Source organism: Marmota flaviventris, chromosome 1, assembly GCF_047511675.1.
Source record: "Marmota flaviventris isolate mMarFla1 chromosome 1, mMarFla1.hap1, whole genome shotgun sequence".
Classification (NCBI taxonomy): domain Eukaryota; kingdom Metazoa; phylum Chordata; class Mammalia; order Rodentia; family Sciuridae; genus Marmota; species Marmota flaviventris.
This window is the reverse complement of record NC_092498.1, coordinates 22,616,991-22,640,744: the sequence shown is the minus strand read 5'-3', so window position 1 is coordinate 22,640,744 and position 23,754 is coordinate 22,616,991. Positions and strand designations below refer to the sequence as shown.

At 35.3% G+C, this 23,754-nt stretch overlaps 1 protein-coding gene and 1 pseudogene across 2 annotated transcripts in view; both read left to right on the top strand.

Moving 5' to 3' along the window:
- Mkln1 (muskelin 1) overlaps window positions 1–23,754 on the top strand; it is a 327,824-nt gene that overhangs the window by 258,486 nt on the left and 45,584 nt on the right. For both annotated transcript variants that reach the window (XM_071611871.1, XM_027950127.3), the window contains 3 exons: window positions 5,796–6,008; window positions 13,184–13,405; window positions 15,709–15,838. In XM_071611871.1, coding sequence (XP_071467972.1) covers window positions 5,796–6,008; window positions 13,184–13,405; window positions 15,709–15,838 — 565 coding nt within the window. The remainder of the gene's footprint in view (window positions 1–5,795; window positions 6,009–13,183; window positions 13,406–15,708; window positions 15,839–23,754) is intronic.
- On the top strand, window positions 19,184–20,206 carry LOC114104125 (succinate--CoA ligase [ADP/GDP-forming] subunit alpha, mitochondrial pseudogene; annotated as a pseudogene).

Here is a 23,754-nt window from a genome sequence, read left to right as displayed (position 1 = left end):
ATTTTCAGAACATTCATAGAGAATGAGCGTTAAAAAAAATGTATCCTTGTATTGTTATGAAAACAACTTTGACCTTATGGACTCCCTGAAGTGCTTTGAAGAACCCAGACTGTACTGAGAACTGTAGCTTTAATCTAATTCAGTCCCTATTCATATTTAGACAGTCATTCCAAAATGACCCAGAGTTGTCCTTTAGAAGCATTCCATTGTCATCGTCCCCACAGCCTCTGACCCAGGATTTGGTCCATTATCATGCATTGCATTTTGTTTTTATGATTCTTTAGTCTCCTATTCTTTTTGACTAACATTTTTGAAGAGTACAGGGAGTTATCTTGTAGAATATCCCTCAACTGGCTTTGCCTGATATTTCCTTAGGATTGGATTCAGATTATGCGTTTTGTATTAGTCAGAGTATTCCAGAGGAACAGAATCGACAGGAAGTACAATTATAAAAATGGGATTTATTAGGTTGGCTTAAGCTATCAGAAGCTGGATAGTCCATAGTGATTGTCTTCAGGCTAGAGAGGAACCAAAACCTGCCACAGTCCAAGACACTGAAGCCCTAGAACAAGAGGGATTAACAGTGCTACCCTAGTCCAAGACTGAAGGCTTATGGAAACTCCCTGGAGAATCACCACTGGAAGAGTCCTTTGGAAAAGTGAAGAAGCAAGAGTCCAATATCCTCAATCAAAGCAGCAATCAAGAACCTGTTCAAGAAGAATTGAGCTTGCATCTGCTGCTGTATCCTTGTTTTTCCAGCTTTTATTCCATCGAAGCCACTATCCTATTGGACAGTGCTGCCCATACTTAAGGAGGGTCTCCACTTCAGTTGGCTATCCCACATGCCAGCCATTCCTAGACACACCCTCACTGACACACCCAGAAGCCTCTTAATCATTGACATCTCTTAATCCAAACATGTTGAGAATTCAAATTAACCATTACACATTTTTAGCAGGCATAACACATGGATTACATTGGCTTCAGGAGACAGACACATTATTTCAGTTCATCTGATGTTAGTTAGCTTTGATCACTTGGTTAAGCAGGTGCCTACCAGATCTCTCCTCTTTATAATTAATACTTTGTGGTAAACATTTTAAAAATATGAAAATATTCTGTTATTCATCAAACTCTTACCTTTTTAGCCTCCTTTCATTAATCTGTTAAAACTCTTCCCAAAGTTGTTGTGCTATTTTATACACCTGCCAATGGTTTGTGAGGCTTTTGATCGCTCCCTATTGCTCTAAAAAGTTGCTTTGTTCCACACCTGAGTTGAAAATCAATTGTTCTTATATGTTTCTGTTTGCACTCTCTATATCTGTTTCATTATATTTGGTCTCTATTTACACCAATATGGCATTTCTTTAATTACTGTAGTTTTATAGTAACTCATAGAGTCCAAGAGTGAAGTCCTCTTTGTTTTGTTTTTGTTTTTGGTCTTGGGGATTGAACCCTAGGGCATTTACACTGAGCCATATCCTCAGTCCTTTTTATATTTTATTTAGAGACAGGGTATTGCTAAGTTGCTTAGAGCCTCACTAAATTGCTCAGACTGGCCTTAAACTCGTGATCCTCCTGCCTCAGCCTTCCAAGCTGCTGGGGACCTCTTTGTTCTTTTCAAAATAATTTTGGTTCTTTTAGGTCTTTTACATTTTTCTATGAATTTTAGAGTTATCTTGTCAGTTTCTAAAACTGTTGCAATTATGACAGAAAGTGTGATGAGTCTATAAAACAATTTGGAAAGAATTAATGTCTTAATGATATTAAGTCTTCTAATCCATGAATATGGTTTAATCTCCACTTTGGGGTTTTCACATTAGAGTTATTGGATATTTTAATTGAATTTATTCCAGTGTATTTTATCTTGTATGTATTGTGTTATAAGTGGGATTTTAAAAGTTTTTTACTTTCACTTGTTGGTAATATGGTCATTTTGTTACGTTAACTTATTTCTAATAGATCTTTTTATTTTTTAGGACATTTTAAACAACAGTTGTAGTGTATATGAATAGAGACACTTTTATTTTGTTCCTTTCTGGTTTATTTTTTTCACATGTCAAAATTGTAGCTGATTTTTCTTTTTCTTTTTTTAAATTTTTAATTCATGTTAAGTAGTTATATGTGACAATAGAAAGCATTTATGCAGTTTGATATATCATACATAGATGGGGTATAATTTCTCATTTTTCTGATTATACATGTTGTAGAATCACATCAGTCATGCATAGGGTAATACATATACATACATAGCGTAATAATGTCTGATTCATTCTACTATCCTTCCTAGCCCCAGACCCTCACCCCTCCCTTTACTCCTTCTACCTAATCCATAGTAACTCTATTCTTCCCTAGCCCCTCCTACCTTATTGTGAATTAGTATCCGCATATCAGAGAAAACATTTAGCCTTTGATTTTTTGGAATTGGCTTATTTTGCTTAGCAAAATGCCATAATTTTATTCTATTTATTTTTTAAAATATTTTAGTTGTAGTTGGACACCGTATCTTTATTTTATTTTTATGTGCTAAGGATCGAACCCAGGGTCTCGCACATGCTAGATGAGCACTCTACCGCTGAGCTACAACTCCAGCCCTCTATTTATTCTTTAAAACAGAGTAATGATCCATTGAATATATACAGCACATTTTCTTTATCCATTCATCCATTGAATGACACCTAGGTTGGTTCCATAGTTTAGCTATTGTGAATTAAGCTGCTATAAACATTGATGTGGCTGCATCATTTTAATATGCTGATTTTAAGTCCTTTGGGTATATGACAAGGAGTGAGATAGCTGGGTCAAATGGATGTTCCATTCCAGGTTGACTGAGGAATCTTCAGACTGCTTTCCAGAGTGGTTGCACCAATCTGCAGTCCCCCAGCAATGTATGAGTGGACCTTTTTCCCTTCATCCTTGCCAACATTTATTGTTGCTTGTATTCTTGATGATTGTCATTCTGACTGGAGTGAGATGAAATCTTAGAGTAGTTTTGATTTGCATTTCTGTAACGGCTAGATATGTTGGACATTTTTTCATATATTTGTTGATTGATTGATTTTATTTCTTCTCCTTTTACTGACTTGGACTTCCATCACATTTTAAACAGAAGTGATGAGAAAGACATCCTTGTCTTGTTCAGTCTTAGCAGGAGAATATTCAGCATGCCACCATTAAACGACAGGTTAGAGTTCAGGTTTTCTCATATTCTTTTTTTATTTTTTTTTAAATTTTTTTTTTGTTGTTGTTGTAAATGGACACAATACCTTTATTTTGTTTTCATTTTTATGTGGTGCAGTTCATTTCTATTCCTGTTTTGTGTGAGTTTCATGAATTTATATTGCATGTGAGTATTATGAATATGTGTTAAATTTTATCAAATTGTTTTCTAAATTGGTATTAATATAATCATATTTTTACCCTTCATCCTGTTAATATGACAAATTACTGTGATGGATTTTTATATATAAAATCAACTGCATTCCTTTTGTTTTGAAATATTCTTTTTATTTATTGTTGTATTCTATTTGTAAATGTTTTGTAAAAGATTAACTTTGTATCTTTGTTTAGGGATACTTGCCCATAAATTATTTCTTGACTTCCTTTCCCCTTTCCTCTTATTCCTGCTATCCCCCACCTCTTCTTTGTAATATCTTTTGATTTTAGTGTTACGTTAAATTAGGAATGGAGTAGAATATAGATTTTATTTTAATTTTTTTAGTTGTTTATGGACACAATACCTTTATTTTATTTATTTTTATGTGGTGCTGAGGATTGAACCCAGTGCCTCACATATGCTAGGCATTCTACCACTGAGTTACAATCCTAGTCCTAGAATATAGATTTTAAAATGGAGTTTTTCTTCTTCCAGTATATTCCAAATAATTTTGTCTAAAAATGATGAAATTTCTTCCATAGGTATTTGATAAAATATACCAGGATAGAAATCTGGGCTTGGAAGTCTCTTTATGGGAAGATTTTAAATTGTAAATTCAATTTTTCAATAGATGTAAGGATTTCATGTTTTTCATTTTCATCTCAGTTCATTTTACTGTTATATATTTTTAATGAATATGTCCATTTTATCTACATTGTCAAATTTTACCAGGTTTTCTTAATAGACCTTTATTTTGTTTTTAATTTTTAGAGAGTCTGTAGTACTTTCAGTTCTGATAGTGGCAATTTGTATTTCTCTCTCCCTTTATAAAAAATTAGTCTTGTTAGGGGTATAGAATGCTGTCAGTCTTTCAAATAATCAGCTGTTAATTTTCTCCATTTCTTAATGTTTTCTATCATTAATTTCCTTTACCTTTTTTCTTTGTGCTTAGGGTGTAATTTGCTCAGCATTTTAGAAGTACTTAAGTACTGAAGGAAAAAATTCGATAACTTTTCTATTTAAATCTCAAATTTCACATTCTCAGAAATATGACAGATTTATTAGATGTTATCCCATATTTATTTTTGAGGTTAATTATAAAGTGTACTGGCCACAGCCCAGTTTGTGATAGCCCAATGGGATAGGCAGCCAAGAGTTCAAAGAAAGTACCCAGAGATTGCATGACAGTGCCCCAGCAGGGAAGATCTGGTGATAACAGGCTAGACAGATAACACCTCCATTCCTAAGAGTGCTTTGCCAACTAATGCCTCTATCCCTCTTGATATTACTCCAGAAAGCCTAGTGGCAGTAGGCTAGAATAGCACCTCTGTTCTTCATGCTACTTTGCCAGAAAATAGCATCTTCATTTCTCCTGATGCCTTGTCCAGTGGTGGCTGACTGAACAAGTGTCCTCAGTTTCACACCAGTTAAGGAGAGGAGTTTTATAAGTGAGGCTGCAGAAGCAGTGGCATCGCTAGCTTAGCTTGCTTTGAATGACTAGGCATCCCAAGGAACTTGACCTGCATGTAAGAAAGCATGGAGGATATGCTAACTCACCTTAATTCCTAGTATTCATGGGAGAAAACCAGTGTCCATCAAGATAAAATAAACCTGGACATTTCAGCCCTTGAGTTGACCAGGTTCTTGGGGATAACAAAGAGGCATTTCAGTACCTAGTGTTTTATTATCCTCCTTTTCTCTGAGGATGACACATGGAGTCAGTTCTTTCTTAAATAAAATTTCTTATCTTCTAAAATCTTGACAAAAATCTTTAAAAGTAAGTTTTTAAAATAGTTAATTGTATAGATTCAAATCAACATACTATCTGGATTAATAACACTAATTGTCAAACTGTTTTCTTTCCAATATTTCTTCCTTTAGTCAAGTTAATACTGCTACACTATTGTTCTGATAATACTGTTTTCCCACTGCCTACCCTCTAGTATTGGGGATTGAATCCAAGGCTTTATGAATGCCAGGGAAGCACCCTTAACCCTGAGCTACAGCCCCAGACCATACTTGTTTTGTCCTATATTCTGGTGAGAAATACAGAAATGTTCTTAAGGACAAAAGTGATATGTAGTATGGAATTGAACTACATCACAAATGACTAAAATGCAATTCATACCTGATTGAAGCCATATGCAATTTGCAAATGAGTGTCATAGTTTACAGAATAGTTTGGTTTATCTTTCCTAGTATATTTTAAGCCTTTCCAGGATAAGATTTGTGTCTCCTACTGCTTCTGTTGCTCTTCTTCAGAGATTTATGCTTGATGTTGAACCCATATTAGTTGATTTGATATTAGTTTCTAAGAAAAACTTCTAATGAAAAGTAACAAAAGGGGCATTTAATTTTATTTTTTGTTATTTGTTCTTTGAATCACCCTCCCCCCTCGCCCTTCTTTTCCTCTCTACAGAATGGTCCTAGCGCCAGATCATGTCATAAAATGTGCATTGACATTCAGCGGAGGCAAATCTACACATTGGGACGTTATTTGGATTCCTCTGTGAGGAACAGCAAATCTCTGAAAAGTGACTTCTATCGTTACGACATTGACACAAACACGTGGATGTTATTAAGTGAAGATACTGCTGCTGATGGAGGGCCAAAACTGGTGTTTGATCATCAGGTTTGATGTACAGTTAAATATGTAGTGGAATTAATTAGTGATGAGTAATTCTTGGCTTTTAGACTACTGTTTTTGATGTTGTGTAGAATGGTCTAATAGTAAACACTATAAACACCTATGACAGATTTAAAAATAATTATTGTTTCAGTATGTATAATGTTATTCTTTATTTTAATTGAGCCTACACCAAATTTATACTACACCCTGAATTTGGTGTAGGCTCAATTACCAAGATCTCAGAACATTATTGCTAATCATAAGAACTTTAGTATGGAGAGTAAATAGAAAAATATTAGGAAAAAACAAATTTAGTTTTATAGTAAATATCCACAAATTATAACATAACAACTTGCCTTTTTAATCTTTTTTATCTTACCTGGCAGAAATTTAAAATCAATTTATAATGAGTTCAGGAATTTGAAATCTTGAGCTTTTCTTCCAAATGAAGTAAAATATGTTCAGTTTTGTTTATAGCCAGAAACTTAGGAACCTAGGTAGGAATTTGACCTATGCTAGTTTAAGGTTAAACTCAGTACCAATAGAAGTCATGTAATGGTGTTAAGACAGGGAGACTGCATGCAGTAATACTGGAAGCCATTTTGATACTAATGTGCTTATAGCCATCATCATCATCCCCATCAGTGTTATTCTTATGGTATCTTTGAATACTTATTCCATATCATTTTAGGATAAGTCAAGTAAAACAGTAACCACTTTGAATTTTTATAGGCAGTTTTATTTGGTTCAGCCCATTGGCAATTTTTTTTGGAATGTTGGGGGGAAAAGACTCAAGATCTGTCACACTGTATTGATGGTAGCATTTAAAAAAATCTTTTCAGATTTTTGTTAATTCTTTGCTTTAAAGCTATCTTATTACTATACTATATTAATACTAATATGTATCCCGGGTCTCGGCACTAAAAAAAAAAAAAAATACTAATATGTAGTTTTTATAGGAGAATGGCAAAGAGAGAGGTATGTATTATTGCCTATGAAGTGAATTAGGTGGTAAATCATAAACATTAGTCTTCAAAGTACTCCCCAGAATGAATGTGGAACTTTTGCTGGCTATATGTAACTGAGCTCCTCAGAGCTGTGCACACTTTGCTGACATCCTCAGTGGTGTTCGTGTAGAAAATAAGAACTCCAAGAAAGCAGTCTGGTTTTGGTCTTCTAAAACAGCATCAGCACATAACTGCTGGGAGCCATTAGCCAAGTAGGTATGACAATTTCCTTGCCAGCGTACCCCATGTTGCAGTGACATTGAATGTAGGTGACCTTGCTCAAGGACCAAGGCGGATTAGGGTGTTCCCGGTTTAAGATAATCGGGTTTAGGGCGTTCCTGGTTTAGGTTCCAGGTTTAAGGTTTAAGATTATTCCTGCTGGGAATAGGGCGTATCCTGCTGCCTGAGTTCCCCTTGAGTTCTCACGGGATTTAGACAGTATTCTTTGGGAGATAGAAGCCCAGTGGAGGTGGATTTGGGAGAGAACGTGGATTTTCCCAGAACGTGATTGTAGACGGCTGGTGTGAGTTCGGGAATAAAGAGTTGCTGTTTGAATCTACAAGCTGTGTGGTGGCTCGTGATTGTGTGCCCAGCCAGACTGCGGCATTTGTGCCCGGCCAGACTGCGGCACATAACAATGTTAGGGAACAGTTTATTCTTTTGATCCCAAGTTCCTTCATATTCTTTTACTGAAGATGGTGATGTCTTTTATTTTTATGGATTGAAAAAAGAATAGTATAGGGATAGTCTGACTATATATAGTACATGTAGAGTTCTGTGGGGCTGGCCTTTGTCTCTTGAATTTGATAAAGTAGGATGTTCCTTAGAAGCTAGGTTCTATTAAATAATGCTTGGTCTTCACCTGAATCAGATGGTACTGCAGCATATTGGGGTGAAGAAACTAGGATTTTAGTCCTACTTCAGCTAACAGCTAGCTGTGTGGTGCTGAACAAGTAACATAATTGTATAAGTCTCCATTTTCAAGTTCAAAGACTTTTTTATTTCTAAAGAACGTAATGACAGTTTAGTTCTCAAGTTTTCCACATTGTTGCTTTGTGTGGTTTTCAGAAACAGTGAGACTCAAACAGATTGGGTTTTTTTGTTTTTATTTTTTAAACACACACATATTTAGCAAAACTAGGAGACAAGGTAATCCCAATTCCTAATTCCTTATAAGTTTACCCCAAAACAACCAAAATACTTAGAACTTGGGTTGAAGCCCACAACAATCAATGAAGAGAACTGGGAATGCTGAGGGAGGTTAGCAATGGTACATCATGGTGGGAAGTTTTAGGAGCTGAGCAGCATGGTGGTCAGTGAATTAACATGTGGAGAATGCCAGAAAGGTCCCGAGGTGGTAAATGTCTAAATGTGCAGGAAACACAGTGACAGTGGGGCACAGTGGCTCCTTTTGCAATAAATAGCTAGAAGGAACCGGAGGAACTCAAAGCTTGAGATAGAGCCCCCTGAATCAGATGAAGCTCATAGAGTTAGAGAAGGCATGACATTTTAAAGAAATCATCACATTTTAAAGAAATCATTCAATTCAGTAGCAACAGAGGAAGAAATTGTTGATAAAGATCATGCCCCTTCCATTGGAATCCAGTTGGAATCCTCTAAAAGGTTTCTGGTTCAGGGAAAATCAGCACACTTAAATATGAAAAACTGTGAACAGCAATAAATACCAAATCCTTAGAGAGTTATTTCCAAGAAGACTAGTGAAAAGAAAAATAACAGCAAGACTTTCCTTCACACTAAAGCAGGTGAAAATTATATCCCAGTATTCTAACATGAATTAAATGACTTAATGAAGCTTGAAACTCTAAAGAAAACAACAAAGCATGAATTTATAAATGCAGACCAGATAGCTAAATAATAGAAGCAGGTAAAACCAGACTTGGTAAAACTCAGGAAAGAAATTGAAGAAAACCATATCCCTTTTGGAAATGAAGACTAATCTACAGGAACATAAAGAAGAATAGGTAAGTATCATAAATAATAAAAGTAGTATAAAAGAAAAGAAAAATAAAGAGATAAAAAAGATTAGCCAGAAAATTACCGAGATTACACAGAGGAAAGCCAGCATATACATAATTGGAGCCCTCTTAAAGAAGAATACCAACCAGGTGCAATTGCACATGCCTATAACCCCAGCATCTTGGGATGCTGAGGCAGGAGGATCATGAGTTCAAGGCCAGCCTTAGCAATTTAGTGAGGCTCTCAGTAACTTAGCAAGACCCTGTCTCAAAATAAAAGATAATAAGGACTTGGGATGTAGCTCAGTGGTGAAGTACCCTGGGTTCAATCCCTAAGAAAGAAAGAAAGGGGGGGTGGGGGAGAGGGAGGGAGGGAGGGAGGGAGGAAGGAAGGAAGGAAGGAAGGAAGGAAGGAAGGAAGGAAGGAAGGAAGGAGAAATCAAACAATGGACTGGAACAACATTCAAAAAAAAAATGTAGTTAAGAATGACTTTCTCTATATATCAGATGTGCATACTATATTTAGGGAAAAGTGACCCAGACATTTAACTCTAAGACATAGAGTAGTAACATTAGATTTAAAAGACAAAGAGATTGTATGTTAGCCACTAGACAAAATGATGAAGTCACCTATAAAAGAACTGAAATAAGACTGATAACAGATTTCTCTATGTCTGCATTCACTGGGAGAGTTAACTTACAAAGAGAAAGTTTATTTTGGCTCACAGTTCTGTAGATTCTAGTCTATGATAAAGTGATGTCTTTGTTTGGGCCTCTTGGCAAGGATGGCACTTCATGGTAGGAACATGTGGCAAAGCAGACTACTTACAATAATGAGCCAGGAAGCAAAAGAAAAGGTGGGTTGTTCTCCCAGAATCACTGTTGGGGGTCACACTCCCCAATGACTCAGGAACCTTCCATAAGGCACCATCTCCTGAAGGTTCATAACACCTCCCAGTAGCACCACCCTGAAGACTAAACCTTTAAATCATGGGCCTTTTGGAGAGACAATACCTATACTACAACATAGCAAATGTCAAAAGACAATAAAACAACATCAAGAAAATATTCAAGAAAAGACAGTGTAAGCCAAAGATTTTTTATTAAACCAAAATGTCTATTGAATAGCAACATTTTGAGGAAATTACTAGAAAATGGAGAGCAAAGTAGCAGGAAAAAATTTCAATAAAAGAATTAAAGATCTCAGCTCAATGACATTCTCCCTGGACCAAATTGGGTCATTGGCAAGCTGAACATATACTTTTTTTTTTTTTTTAAGAAGAAAGAGAATAGATTTATTTATTTTTCTATTTTTTAATTTGTTTTAATTAGTTACATAATGTCTTCCTTATTATATTCTCTGAAATAACAAGAATACATTAGCAGTAGTGTTGAAAAACAGTGTCTTCAGAGAACCTCAAAAATTTGTGGAATTTTCCCGAAAGGTAGAAAACAGGTAGGATCAGATTCAACCAGAAGAAACTAGGACATCTTAAGATAGCACCAAAAGCTAGGACATAGCTTGAGTTTCAAAGTTTATATAGTGGGGCAAACATTAAATAATCAGTTAGTGACTAAATAGCTGAGTGTTCTCCAGTATGACGAAATAAGCACTTGGCAGTGATAATTATCTAATGTTAAGGGCTGGAAAGACAAAGCAAAGGGCACTGGCTGCTGAAGAACCTTCATAGCATCCTGTCTCTCTTCTCCCTATCCAGTCCCCTGAGAAAGTATAGCAATATGGATTTTATAAATATGGATTTTCAGATACAAAGAGGACTACCCCTCAAATCTAGTTATTCGGGAAAAATTAATGAGAGAAGGGTACCAACTCAAAGAAAATAGCTAGAAGTAAGCTGAAGAAAACTAATTTAAAGTGATATTTTTAAAGTAGTTCTGAAAGATGTACTTCCATAAAAGAAATCAAAAAATTATGAATTAAATATTTGTCAGTGAAATAAAAATTTCAATAAGTTGTACTCAAGGAAAAAAAAAACAAAAATTTCCAGATCTGAAGAAAGATTACAATTATCAGATTAATTATGACCAATTAAGCTTAAATATCACCAAAAGAAAAGAAACACTCCCCTTTTAGCTGCATGAAATAGAATCATAAGGGCTTGGTAAACAGAGATTGGCCATTAGTATGTATCTGTGAATTTAAGAAAATGGAAGCAAACTCACTTAATGTGGGCCCCTCAAGATTTTCTGCATGATCTCCAGTTATTTAGAGAGCTGGGCCTTAGTAAGTTCTTAGGATAGAGTAATGTGATCAAGCTTCAGTGACACCTGAGTCAGAGTGTAGTATCTGAGTGGGGCCAACTGAATTGTCTTCAGCAATGTATGAATTGTTTTTAAAGATATCATAAATTAAGATTAAAAAGTAGGAACATGTTCTGTGCAATGCCAGTGAAATGAAAACTTTGACATCTTTAGTTTTCCAAACAGAATTACTATGATTTCACCCTTGGGAAAATAGTATTTACATCTTAATTTGTGGAAGTCAAGAACCCTGGGAAATGGCAAATAAGGACAGGTACTTTTAGTATTAGGTAAAATTAAGAGATGCTAGACCCTTCCTTCCTTCCTTCCTTCCTTCCTTCCTTCCTTCCTTCCTTCCTTCCTTCCTCCCTCCCTCCCTCCCTCCCTCCCTCCCTCCCTCCCTCCTTTTTTTCTATCTATCTGTCTATCTATTTATTTATTTTTGGAGTTGTAGAAGGACAGAATGCCTTCATTTTTTTGTTTATTTTTATGTGGTGCTGAGGATTGAACCCAGTGCCTCCCACATGCCAAGCAGGCACGCTGCCATTGAGCTACAGCCCCAGCCCCTCTTTTCTTTCTTTTTTTTTTTTAAAAAAAAAAGAATACAAAACAAATTTTCTTCTCATAGTCTTTTTTTTATATACCTTTATTTTACTTATCTATTTATTTATTGTTTTATGTGGTGCTGAGGATTGAACCCAGGTCCTCAAACATGCTAGGCGAATGCTCTACCGCTGAGCCACTGTCCTACCCTCGAGAATCTTTTCTTTTTATAGTAATACTTTTTTAAAAAAACTTTACAATTATTCAAACAGCTTTTTGTTAAAAATACAAAAATAGATGAATGACAAAAACAATCTGGTGGGAGGAGCAAATTGAATACTTGAAGGTCAGTATTTGTATTTTAGGAAAATCATACCACGTTTTGTGTACATGATTTATTCTTTTTTCTTTCTTTTTTTTTTGGGGGGGGGGGGTGTGACCCTGGAGATTGAACCCATGGCCTTGTACATGTGAGGCAAGCACTCAACCAATTGAGCTATATCCCCAGCCCTAATTTATTCTTTATAAATGTCACTGTGTTTAACATCCTAACTTCCAACTTAGACTTATATATTCTTTGAAATAGAATTTGATTCTTACTGTTGTGACAAATGACTGTTTCTCACATATTTTTTATGAAAAGCTGTAATCTTCAATTGAAAGAATGGAAGCATCAAGATTGGCTTTTGAATATGAATTACATGGCTTAATTCAAAGAGAATTAAATTTAAAGTTTTATAAAATAAATGCAGGACTGAAGTTAGCTGTATCACTCTGATTTGCATATATGCTATCTTATTAAATTGAAGCAATATTAATAGGTTGCCTAGAACAGGAAGAAGGGAATTTCTGTAAGGAGGATAAAAATGAGGGTATGATTTCTATTTTCCCATAGAGTATGATTAGTGTTCACTCTTAGGAATAAATGAACATATTGTGTTCATTGATAAAAATTATGTAGTTTTGGGGCTGTGGCTGTGGCTCAGCAGTAGCGCACTTGCTTGGCATGTGTGAGGCTCTGGGTCTGATTCTCAGCACCACATATAAATAAATAAAATAAAGGTCTATCAACAACTAAAAAAATTTTTTTTAAATTATGCAGTTTAAAGAAAGCAGAAAGTTCTTTGACTCAACATGCTTTATTTTCACTGGTACAAATGCAAACCTGGAAAGGTATTTATAACTCTTATCCTGAATCTCTGCCAGGCTGTAAACAGTTGCAGTATGTTCATATGATAGGCAGGGGTGGTGTTTAGTGTCATTAAGGACAAATTCAGGTGGTGGTGGTCATTGTTTGAGAATGTAAAACTGCACACACACATTGGTTTCATTTGGGCACATATGTCAAGAAGAAGCTAAAACAATTTTATCTGTTGTCTTGTTCTGATAGATGTGTATGGACTCAGAAAAACATATGATCTACACCTTTGGTGGTAGAATTTTGACATGTAATGGCAGCGTAGATGACAGCAGAGCCAGTGAACCACAATTCAGTGGGTTGTTTGCTTTCAACTGTCAATGTCAAACCTGGAAACTTCTTCGAGAGGACTCCTGTAATGCTGGGCCTGAGGACATCCAGTCTCGCATAGGACACTGCATGCTATTCCACTCAGTAAGAATATTCTGTGCTTCTATTGTGTTATTTTGTCGTGTATATTTTTGTAGGAAAAGAAGTGGTTAAATCTAAATCTTCACTAAGAGGACAAAGCTTTTAATTTTCTAGAAATAAGTGATTAGTTGTAGCAACGATAGAGAAAAATGAAATTCCTTTAACAAAATTATTTGAGACTCTTTCCATCAACCTAGTAACTCCTAAATAGCTGTTACCTGAATACTAATCTACACAATTTTATGTCTAATTTTATTGCTTATCTAGATAGTAGAGCTCTTTCCCTTTCTTATGACTTTGTACTCACTTTTAGTAATTAGAAGGGCAATATTTTTATCTGTTCTCATAGCACAGGGAAAACCTTTACTACTCTCCATTAAGTACAAAGAATTAGGAATTGATTTTATAGAAGTGGAATTAAAATTTATCAGTAAAACCAGAATTTAGACTTTAATCTTTTCAGATGTTTTAAGGAAATGTTAGTCTTTATTTTAAGGACAGTTTTAAAACAATATTAAAAAAGTATTTCATATGTGTCTTTTAACATGTAGTTTAAACAAGTTCTCTCTCTTGAAGTAGAGAAAAGAGTATAATTATAAATTTCTGTATACTCATGAGTTCCAACAGTAATTAATACTCTTCTGTTCATTTCTTACATATCTACTCTGCCCATATTTAATTTCATTCCTTGATATGCCTTTGATTTTTATTCTTAAATTTTATTGTGCTTGAGTATTTTGTCCCATTTTCGTAGATATGGAGCACCTATAAGTACCTAAAACATAGTATATAACATTTAATATAGTTATAAAACTAAGAATATAGTTACAATATTAACACTATAATTATAATATGAAGATTAATAATTTATGTAAACTCTAGATTATGATTTTTACCTGTTTTAGTGTACCTTTGTCAATTTTATTGAAATATTTGCAGAATTGAAAACTTGGAACTTAATGGGTTACATAGCAGATCTCAGGTATTTTATTTTAATATAGTTGTCATATCCATGAGTTCTGCATTCTAAGATTAAACCATCCATGGGTTGAAAATATATATTTTTTAAATCTTCCAATTGAAAATTGTTTTCTTTCACTTAATGATTTTGATTTTGTACCTGTGTATCTTTTAAGGTTAAAACCTGCTTCGTGCAACAATACTGTATTACTTGCTTTATCTATAACAATTTTCAGAATAATGAAGCTAACAACAAAAATTTCTGAGAACTGTTTGAGATTGCTTTCTGATTATTTTTCAGTTTAGGATTTAGCACAATAGGAATGACTAGCCAAAAAAATTATATATTTTAAAAAGCACTACAGATAATACTGTCTCAGTATAGTGATGTTTCCATTTGGTCAGATCATTATGTACAGATAAGCTTTTTTTTTCTTTCTTCAAATTTCAGAGGTTTTTGTTTTTGTGTTCTGAGTAAATAATAACGTATACACAGTACTAGAGTCAAAACCATAAGTCAAGATACTTTTTGGAGAGATCTTTTATTTGTTTTTCAGGGTTCCCTTCCCAACCTGGTATTTGGGATTGACCCAGGGCCACTTATATCTGATTAAACTCTATCAGAGCTACATTCTTTTTTGGTTTTATTTTGAGACGGATCAGCCTGGCGTTGAACTTATAACCTTCCTTCTGCCCTCAGGCTTTGGAGTAACTAGAAATACAGGTGTGCACCACCACACCTGGCTGTGAGATCTTGGATTTTTTGTGTTTTGTTTTTTTGTTTTTGTTTTTTGAGTGGCATTTTAACAACAGAAGTTTATTTCTCATAGAAAATTCTGGAGGCTGGTACATACAAGTGAGAGATCTGGTTTTTATCCCTGTTTTCTGGATAGGAATTAAAAAGGAGCTCTGATCATTTCCCTGTAAATAACTATCCTTTATTAGGTTTTGGTTTCTCCTTCCTTTGTTTAAAAAAAAAAAGAAGCAGCAGCAAATGAACACATACACACAGTTGAAGCATACAGTGTGTGCTTGCATTCTCTCTCTCTCTCTCTCTTGCTGTCTCTCTCATACATATACAGATATTAGTTGTTGTTTCTTACACAAAGGCAACAACCTGTGTACATTATTTAGCACCTTGCCTTTTTACATTAACAGGATATCCTTGAGGTCATCTCTTAGCAGTATGTAGAAAGACTTCTCTTTGCTCTTTATTCCAGCATGGTTCTTCACTGCATGGGATCTATCATAAACTACATTTGTAGTGATTTAAATTTTAAAAGAACCATTCTGAATTCTTCACAGAAGTGACATATTTCTCCCTTCTTTGTCCCTTTCTTTTTCAGAAAAATCGTTGCTTATATGTGTTTGGAGGCCAGCGATCAAAGACCTATTTAAATGATTTCTTTAGTTATGATGTGGACTCTGATCATGTAGACATAATATCAGATGGCACCAAGAAAGACTCTGGGATGGGTAAGAGCATTTAGGGATTGATTTCCTGTCTCATGCCTTAACTACTTTAGGTAGAAAACTCTAACCCATTTTTTTTTTAAACCATCCTTAACCCTTTCTCTATTTTTTATTGAAATAATTCTGAGTAAGAGGAAGAAACTCCCTAAATCTTTTTTAAAATATGTGAATAACTATTGTTATTTTATTCAAGCAGAAAGACATATGACTTTCTACAGCAATTTGTGTGTGTGTGGGTATATGCACACTTATGGGGGGAGGGTTATTGCAAGAAGCAATATCTTAAAAACTGTAATATTTTATATTTGCTAATTCTTTCTACTTTCTGTTTTCACTGTAGTGATCTATAGATTAGATAGTAGCATTGTAGGAAATACCTTTGTTCTGAGGGAAGATTCATGTTATTGGTAACATCTGATACGTTTATAAGCTTAGTATCTAAGAAGTTATTAGCCTAGTGATAGGGTAACTGGTTTGCCCAGTTTATGCATGTTGCCCTGTCATAATTATTTTTTTAATTTTTTTTTTTGTTACACATGAATACAATATCTTTATTTACTTTTATGTGGTGCTGAGGCTCGAACCCAGTGCCTCACATGTAAGAGGCAAGTACTCTACTGCTGAGCCATAACCCAGCCCCTGTCATAATTATTAATAGTTCCCTTTGTACTCTCAAAAGTGTCTTGTTTTGATAGTTTATGGTTACTCTACATAATAGCTGATTTACCTGTGATTTCTATACCCAATAGAATGGCTTTGATCAAGCCCAGTGGTTTAAATTGCATGTGTGTGTGTGTGTGTGTGTGTGTGTGTGTGTGTCTATAATTATTATTATTTTGTGTGTGGGGGGGGGAGCTGAGATTGAACCCAGGGCTTTGTGCATGCAAGGCAAGTACTCTACCAACTGAGACATATCCCCAGCCCTACAACATAGATTTTTAAATTGCTGGTTGTTTGAATATGGGTAAAATGGGGATAAAAACACCTGTCTTAAGTATATCATTTCTGGATACTATGTTGATTAGTCTTCTAAAACAGAGCCAAAACTAGAAAAAATATCTTTTTCTTGAAATTGTTCATATTAAAGAAGAAACACCTTTAAAAATATTCTTCTATAAATAGAAGATAGCACCAAGAAGAAGCTAAAAAAAACTAAAATTTAAAAACTACCTGTGGAGTAGTTTGACTGGAGGACTCTACTCCAATCTTTTCTGCTAGACAGAAAGCAAGAGGTTCACCCTCTAGAGATTTATCTTCACTACTACAACTAATAAATTGGTTAATCTTGATGTCCAGTTCCCAACACAGTGGCTGGGTTCACAGCCCATTATTCCTAAAGTGTTGCCTACTTTAGGAATACTGGGCTGTGTGAACACAGATTTCTATTAAGTTTTTATTTCTTCACTTTTGCCACACAGTTTGTTAGACATCTTCTGGGTAGGACCTTGCCCATGAGAGAAAGACAAAACCTAAACAAATCTGAAATAATGAGCAGACACAGTAAATAAAAAATAATCAAGATCACCTTAGAGAAAAAGATACTATAACCATTAAATTATAATAGGATGCAATCAGAGATAGATGAAAAATAGCTTTTAAGGAATTTGTTTTGCTAGAATAAAAAAAGTAGAAACATTGTTGAGATTAATAGAAAGAAATCTCCCTTAAATTAGAGAAAAAAAATCAATCTAGCCAGGCACCATGACCCATATCTGTAATCCCAGTGCCTTGGGAGGTTGAGGCAGGAGGATTACAAGTTTAAGGCCAGCCTCAGCAACTTAGCAAGGCCCTAAGCAACTAAACAAGACCCTGTCTCAAAATAAAAAGTGGCGGGGATGTAGCTCAGTGGTAAAGCACCTCTAGGCTCAACCGCCAGTACCTCCCCACACACACCAAAAAACAATCAATCCAGAAAATCCACTTTTTCTTCAGTGAGCAAAAAGAATGTAAGAGACTAAAATAATAATAGAAATTTTCCGGGGCTGGGGATGTGGCTCAAGAGGTAGCGTTCGCCTGGCATGCGTGCGGCCCGGGTTCGATCCTCAGCACCACATACAAAAAAAGATGTTGTGTCCGCCAAAAAAAACTAAAAAATAAATATTAAAAAAAATTTTCTCTCTTAAAAAAAAAAAAAAAGAAATTTTCCTCAAATTAAAAACTATTGACCTCCAGATTATAAATGTTCTCCTACAGAAGTCAGTAAACTGAATTTAATGAATAAATTCATGAAGTCCTCTTACTTTGAAGTCATATCATTATGCATTGTGCAGTTCCACTTATCTGGTATAAAGAGAAGTTCTTAAAAGTTTCTAGAGCAAAATGAGGTTCAAAGGAACAGGACTTAACAACGATAGAAATTCTCAGCAACATTAGAAGCTATAAGATAAGGGGAAACTACATTCTTGAAAATTTTGAGAGAAAATTATCATCAACTTGGAATTCTATTTCTAGACAAACAGTAAAACAAAAGGGAAAAGTATTATTTTCATACATGCAAGGTTGATCAGTGAAATATGTTTTCCTCCTAGTAATAGAAAAATCCTTTAAATGCTAGGCCTGGTGGCACATGCTTTATAATCCCTGCAACTCAGGGGATTGAGGCAGGAGGTTGACCCTGTCTGAAAATAAAAAGAATTTGGGATGTAGCTTAGTGGTAAAGTGACCCTGGGTTCATTCCCAGTTGGGAGTAGAAGGGGAAGTAAAGAAAAGCCATTAAACAGTGGCTTAAACAATTATAGAATCATTTCTCTCACAGAATAAGAAATCCAGAGTTAGATCGTCAGGCATTAATGTAGTGATTCAACAGTTTCTGTTATGCTCTTCTTTAACATGAAGCTGTAGCCTCATGCCAGCAAGTTGTGTGAACTACCTCAAACATAATTCCTTTGTTCCAGGTAAGAAAAGAAAGAAACAAAGCAAAACATGCCCAGCAAACTCCTTGTGGTACTCTGCATACATTTATTTCATTGACTAGAACTGTGAGACCTTGCTTCAGTAAGTCTAGGAAAGCAAGTATTTAGCATTTCCAGTCTTCATGTAGTACACTGGGGGTAGTGGTTTGGAAATGGCTATTGAATCATGCAGTTAGTGGTGTCTTAAGCAGTCTTTCTTGGGATGTTAGTACACCTTATACACTAATAAAAATCAATAAAAGTAGCAAAAAGAAAACATAGGAGCTGGGAAAAAGAAGATCCAATACAGGAAAGCAACAAAGGGGCATCCCAAGATGACACTTGCACAGTGAACTTAATGAGTATCCAGTTCAAACTAGTGCAGGATAACAGAGAATAGACCTTTTTTTTCCTTACCAAAAATGAGGTTTATAGAGCCACTGCAGTTGGGACCGCAACCATGGCCTCTGGCAGCAGCTGCCTGGCTGCCACTTGCCTGCTGTCATGTGCCTTTCTGCTGCAACAGAATGCAATTTAGCATTGTTCCAGTATAGCTTCCTAGAGACATCTCTATGGTGATAAAAATACAAAGGTTGTTTACCAGGGTTTCACAGGTAAGCAGGGCACCTTTCATAGCTAGCCTGCAGGCATTGGACTATGGCACCAAACTCAGTGGAGGAACCACTCCAGGGAAAGGAGGCAAGGCACATCTGGATTTACCTGCCTTTAATACTGTGAAGGAGGCCAAAGAACAGACAGGAGCAACAGCTTCTGTCATGTATGTCCCTCCTTCTTTTGCTGCTGTGGCCATTGATGAAGCTATTGCAGCAGAACTGTCCTTGGTTGTGTGCATTACTGAAGGTATTCCACAACAGAATATGGTAAGGTTCAAGCACAAACTGTTAAACCAGGGAAAAACAAAGCTAATTGGGCCAAACTGCCCTGGAGAATGCAAAATTGGCATCATGCCTGGCCATATTCACAAGAAAGGAAGAAAAAGTATTGTGTCCAAATCTGGCATCCTGGCTTATGAAGCACACCAAACAACACAAGTTGGATTGGGGCAATCTTTATGTGTTGGCATTGGGGGTGATCCTTTAATGGAACCAGTTTTATTGACTGCCTTAAAATCCTTTTGAATGATTCAACCACAAAAGACATCGTATTGGTTGTTGAATTGGTGGTAATGCAGAAGAAAATGCTGCAGAATTTTTGAAAAAAACATAATTCAGTTCCAAATGCCAAGCCTGTAGTGTCCTTCATTGCTGTTTTAACTGCCTCAAGGCAGGAGAATGGTTCCTGTAGAAGCAATTATTGCTGGAGGAAATAGTGGAACTAAAGAGAAGATTGCTGCTCTTTAGAGTGCAGGAGTTGTGTTACCATGTCTCCTGCACAGCTGGGTACCACCATCTAGGAGGAATTTGAAAAGAGGAAGATGCCAAAAAACAAAAAGGTCCTGAAACTGTGGAATGAGTCATGATAGATTTATGAACCATTGAAGTTTACTTCTGTTGTCCACCAATTGTCAGCCTTTGTGCCTGGCCTTGGTCTTTTATCAAAACAGGAAGCCAAAGTAAAGTTTTAGAATGTCCTAAATTGAGATATTTTCACCTGTTGTGTAACAGGGACAGCCATTTGATTTGGGGAAGGAAAAAAAATATGAGGTTTCTAGACAAAAGTAGACTAAAAGATGTGCTTAAGCTTTTGGAATAAAAAGGTAATTAGCATTATCTGAGAAAAGACAGGAACACACACACAAAAAAGGAAAAAATTTGTAAGAAAGGGGACATCATCACAGTAAATTTATTAGCTGTGCAAGTGAGTAGTATTTCTCTAACCATAATTGTGCAAAAACTCCAATAAGTTTAACCAAAAAAGGGATTAAAATTTAGTGGGAAGGTGTAAGTGTCATACAAATCTTCGTCTACTAAAACGGGAAGTCATTAGGTGATGTCTAAAATAGTAACTTCAGCATATATGATTTAGAAGTATGGATCTAAATGGCTAGTAACATTACCCTGTTTAAAACTATCTTTTTTTTTTTTTTAATTCATTTATTTTCTGTTGCCATAAGATAGTGTGGAGGCATCTGATTTAATCTTTGACTTCTTCTGGCTTTTAAGAGTTAATTTAGATTCCCAGCATCACAGAGAGAGAGAGAAAGGGGTTGGTTTTTTTAAACTTTCCATTAGAATAATTAGGAGTAGAGTGGTAAGACTCCTACAGTTCTGACCATAGCTCTCACTGAAAAAGATAGTGAATAGTAATTGATAGAACAAATGTGCTGGCTCAGTGTTAGACTTGGGTGCAGTTGTGAAACAAGGAGATCATAATATTTCAAAGTGCTGATAGTCTAGCTAGTAGATAATATTCTCATGGATAATAATGACTACTCTTTATTTAGACAATGTTGGGGATGCCAGAATATCTTCAATTGTTGGTGTTATTTACAAGTTGGAAAATTGAAATTATTGAGGTTAAGTAATATATTCAGCATTACACAATGAGAATTGAATTTAGAAGTTTAGGATATAATGGAAAGAGGGTATTTTTTCCTGCCATTCTGAACTGTATTTTTCAAGATTAGGAAAAAAAAAAAAAAAAACTGCTAACTGTGATAATGGCAGAATAGTAGTTAAAAAAAAAATCTAAAGTAAGTGGGCTTTAATGGTTATCATCTGAAAAAAATTTTAAATGAGTTATATGTAATTAGTAGTTTGCAAAATTGTTTATTTGAATGCTTTAGTCATAGTTATCGCTAGTTTTAGAATTAACAAAGTATGGTACTTGTTCTTTTTTTTGCAGTTTTTGTTGTGATTCTACAAGTAATAATATTGTAGAGAATTTTTAAAATATACAATGATACCAATAAAAATTATCAAACCATCCAAGATAAACTATTAACATTTTGGCATAAGGCATAATCTTTTACAGAATTATTTATTATATAAAATCTGGCGTAATTTTTGTCTTCTGTATTTTTTTTTTTAGGTGTCAATAGACCTTTATTTTTATTTATTTGTATGCGGTGCTGAGAATTCAAACCCAGTGCCTCACACATGCTAGGCAAGCGGCTCTACCACTGAGCTGCAACCCCAGCCCTACTGTATTTTTAAATTTACATTAAATTGTAATTTTTTTCATCATTCTGGTTTTATTACCATGAACCAGAGTTATTAGTAGAAAAGACAAGTGGACTCATTCCCTAATTACTACTGTAATCACCTTTTCTAAAATCGGAATCACCATTTTTCCTGTGCAATATTCAATTTTTAAATGGTTTATGGTGAGCTGCACCACAGTGTAATAATTTAATTCTGCTAGTATCTAGGTTTGTCTTTCTTATTCCCTCCTTTCCCACATAGTTCATTGTCTTCTGTATGGAAAGTATTATTTCAGGCATTTGGGAGTCAACTGTGGACCTAGGGAATGAAATTCTCTCAGAGGATTCACATTCTTGTGGAAAAAACCTACAGTGGTGTTTAAAGTACTGTAAAGAAAATAATTAGATGCTATGGTAATGAGTAACATTGAGGTTTCATTTAGATAGAGTAGGTTAGTAAACCATGTCTGAGGAGGTACTCTTTAAGATTTAGGATGAGAAGTAGAAAATGAGGAAGAACCACATGAAGAACTAAGAGCAGAGTTCCTGAAGTAGAAAAGAAGTTGATATGTTCCAGAAACAGATGGGCTGGTGCAAAGGAGGAATGTGGGTATGAAATGAGATTAGAGATATAGATATGAGGGTCTTGTATACATGCCTAAAATTTTGTTCTGTTTCTAAATAAATTAGAAAGTGTTAGAAAGGTTTAATGTCAGTGTCTTGATCTGATTTGTTCTGAAAATACCACTCTATTGTCTAGGTATACATTTTCCAAGTGGTTAATTTTGATAGTTTTCATTGAGTTGCACTGATCAAGGGCTATGTGTATAATGGGTGTTATACTGAAGATTTTTATGACAGAGTTGAGCATCCATAGGATTAATTGGAAATCCCCTCCCCCAAAACTGTTACAGTTATACTTGGAATTGAGGAACTTCAGTGGCTCTGTTGATATATTAGAGTGAAACTGAAATTACTTTCTTGTCTTCCTTTTTTTTCCCCTGTTCATTTCTATCTCCCTCCTTTTCTGTTTTCCTTCCCTTCCTTTCTTCTCCCTTTCCTTTTACCCTTTTCCCTCTTCTCCTTCCCTTTCTCTCTCCTAGAGGATTCTAGGAGAACCACTATTCTAGCTTTCCAGGACCTATTTCAGTTATCAGAACTATGATATATTGCCCTGTATTGTTCCAAAGCCTGTTAGTCGAGACACTTTAGGCAAATTACCCAAGGTCTCAGACTTTGTTTCTACATTTGTAAATTACCAGAATTATAATTTAAGGAAAATAATGTGTCTGCTCATGGCGTCTCTGGGAGTGGAGATGGATTAACTCTCAAGTTTGAGTTGCTGTTGTTGTTACATGTCTTAGTTTTCTCAAGAGGATATCAATACTATCCTCAGGTAATACTGATCTGTCCAGTAACTATCAAGTCATGTCAGTTTTACTCCGTCTGTTAGCATTGCTGTTTCACTGTGTACTAGTTTGGACATTATTGCCTATTTGGTTTGACTCTATTCATTCTATTGTTGCATACTCCATATCTTCCCCAATCCATTCCCCATATTGCATGTACATTACAGCTGTTCTGTTTTACCTATTAAGAATAGAACCATATGCCTTCACATTTATTCAATAGATATTTTTGGCCAACTGTTAGATGCCAGACAGTAAGCTAATAAGCAGTAGGTAAGCAGCTTGGAACAAGTGCTCTATTTTCAAGAAGTTTATCGTTATGTATGGAGAGGAAAAGGAAATAAATTGACCTTATCTTTTGATGAGTGGTAATTAAGATCAGAAAATATATTTTTTTAAAAAAATACACAACTGGGGCTGGGGATGTGGCTCAAGCGGTAGCGCGCTCGCCTGGCATGCATGCGGCTCGGGTTCGATCCTCAGCACCACATACAAACAAAGATGTGTGTCCACTGA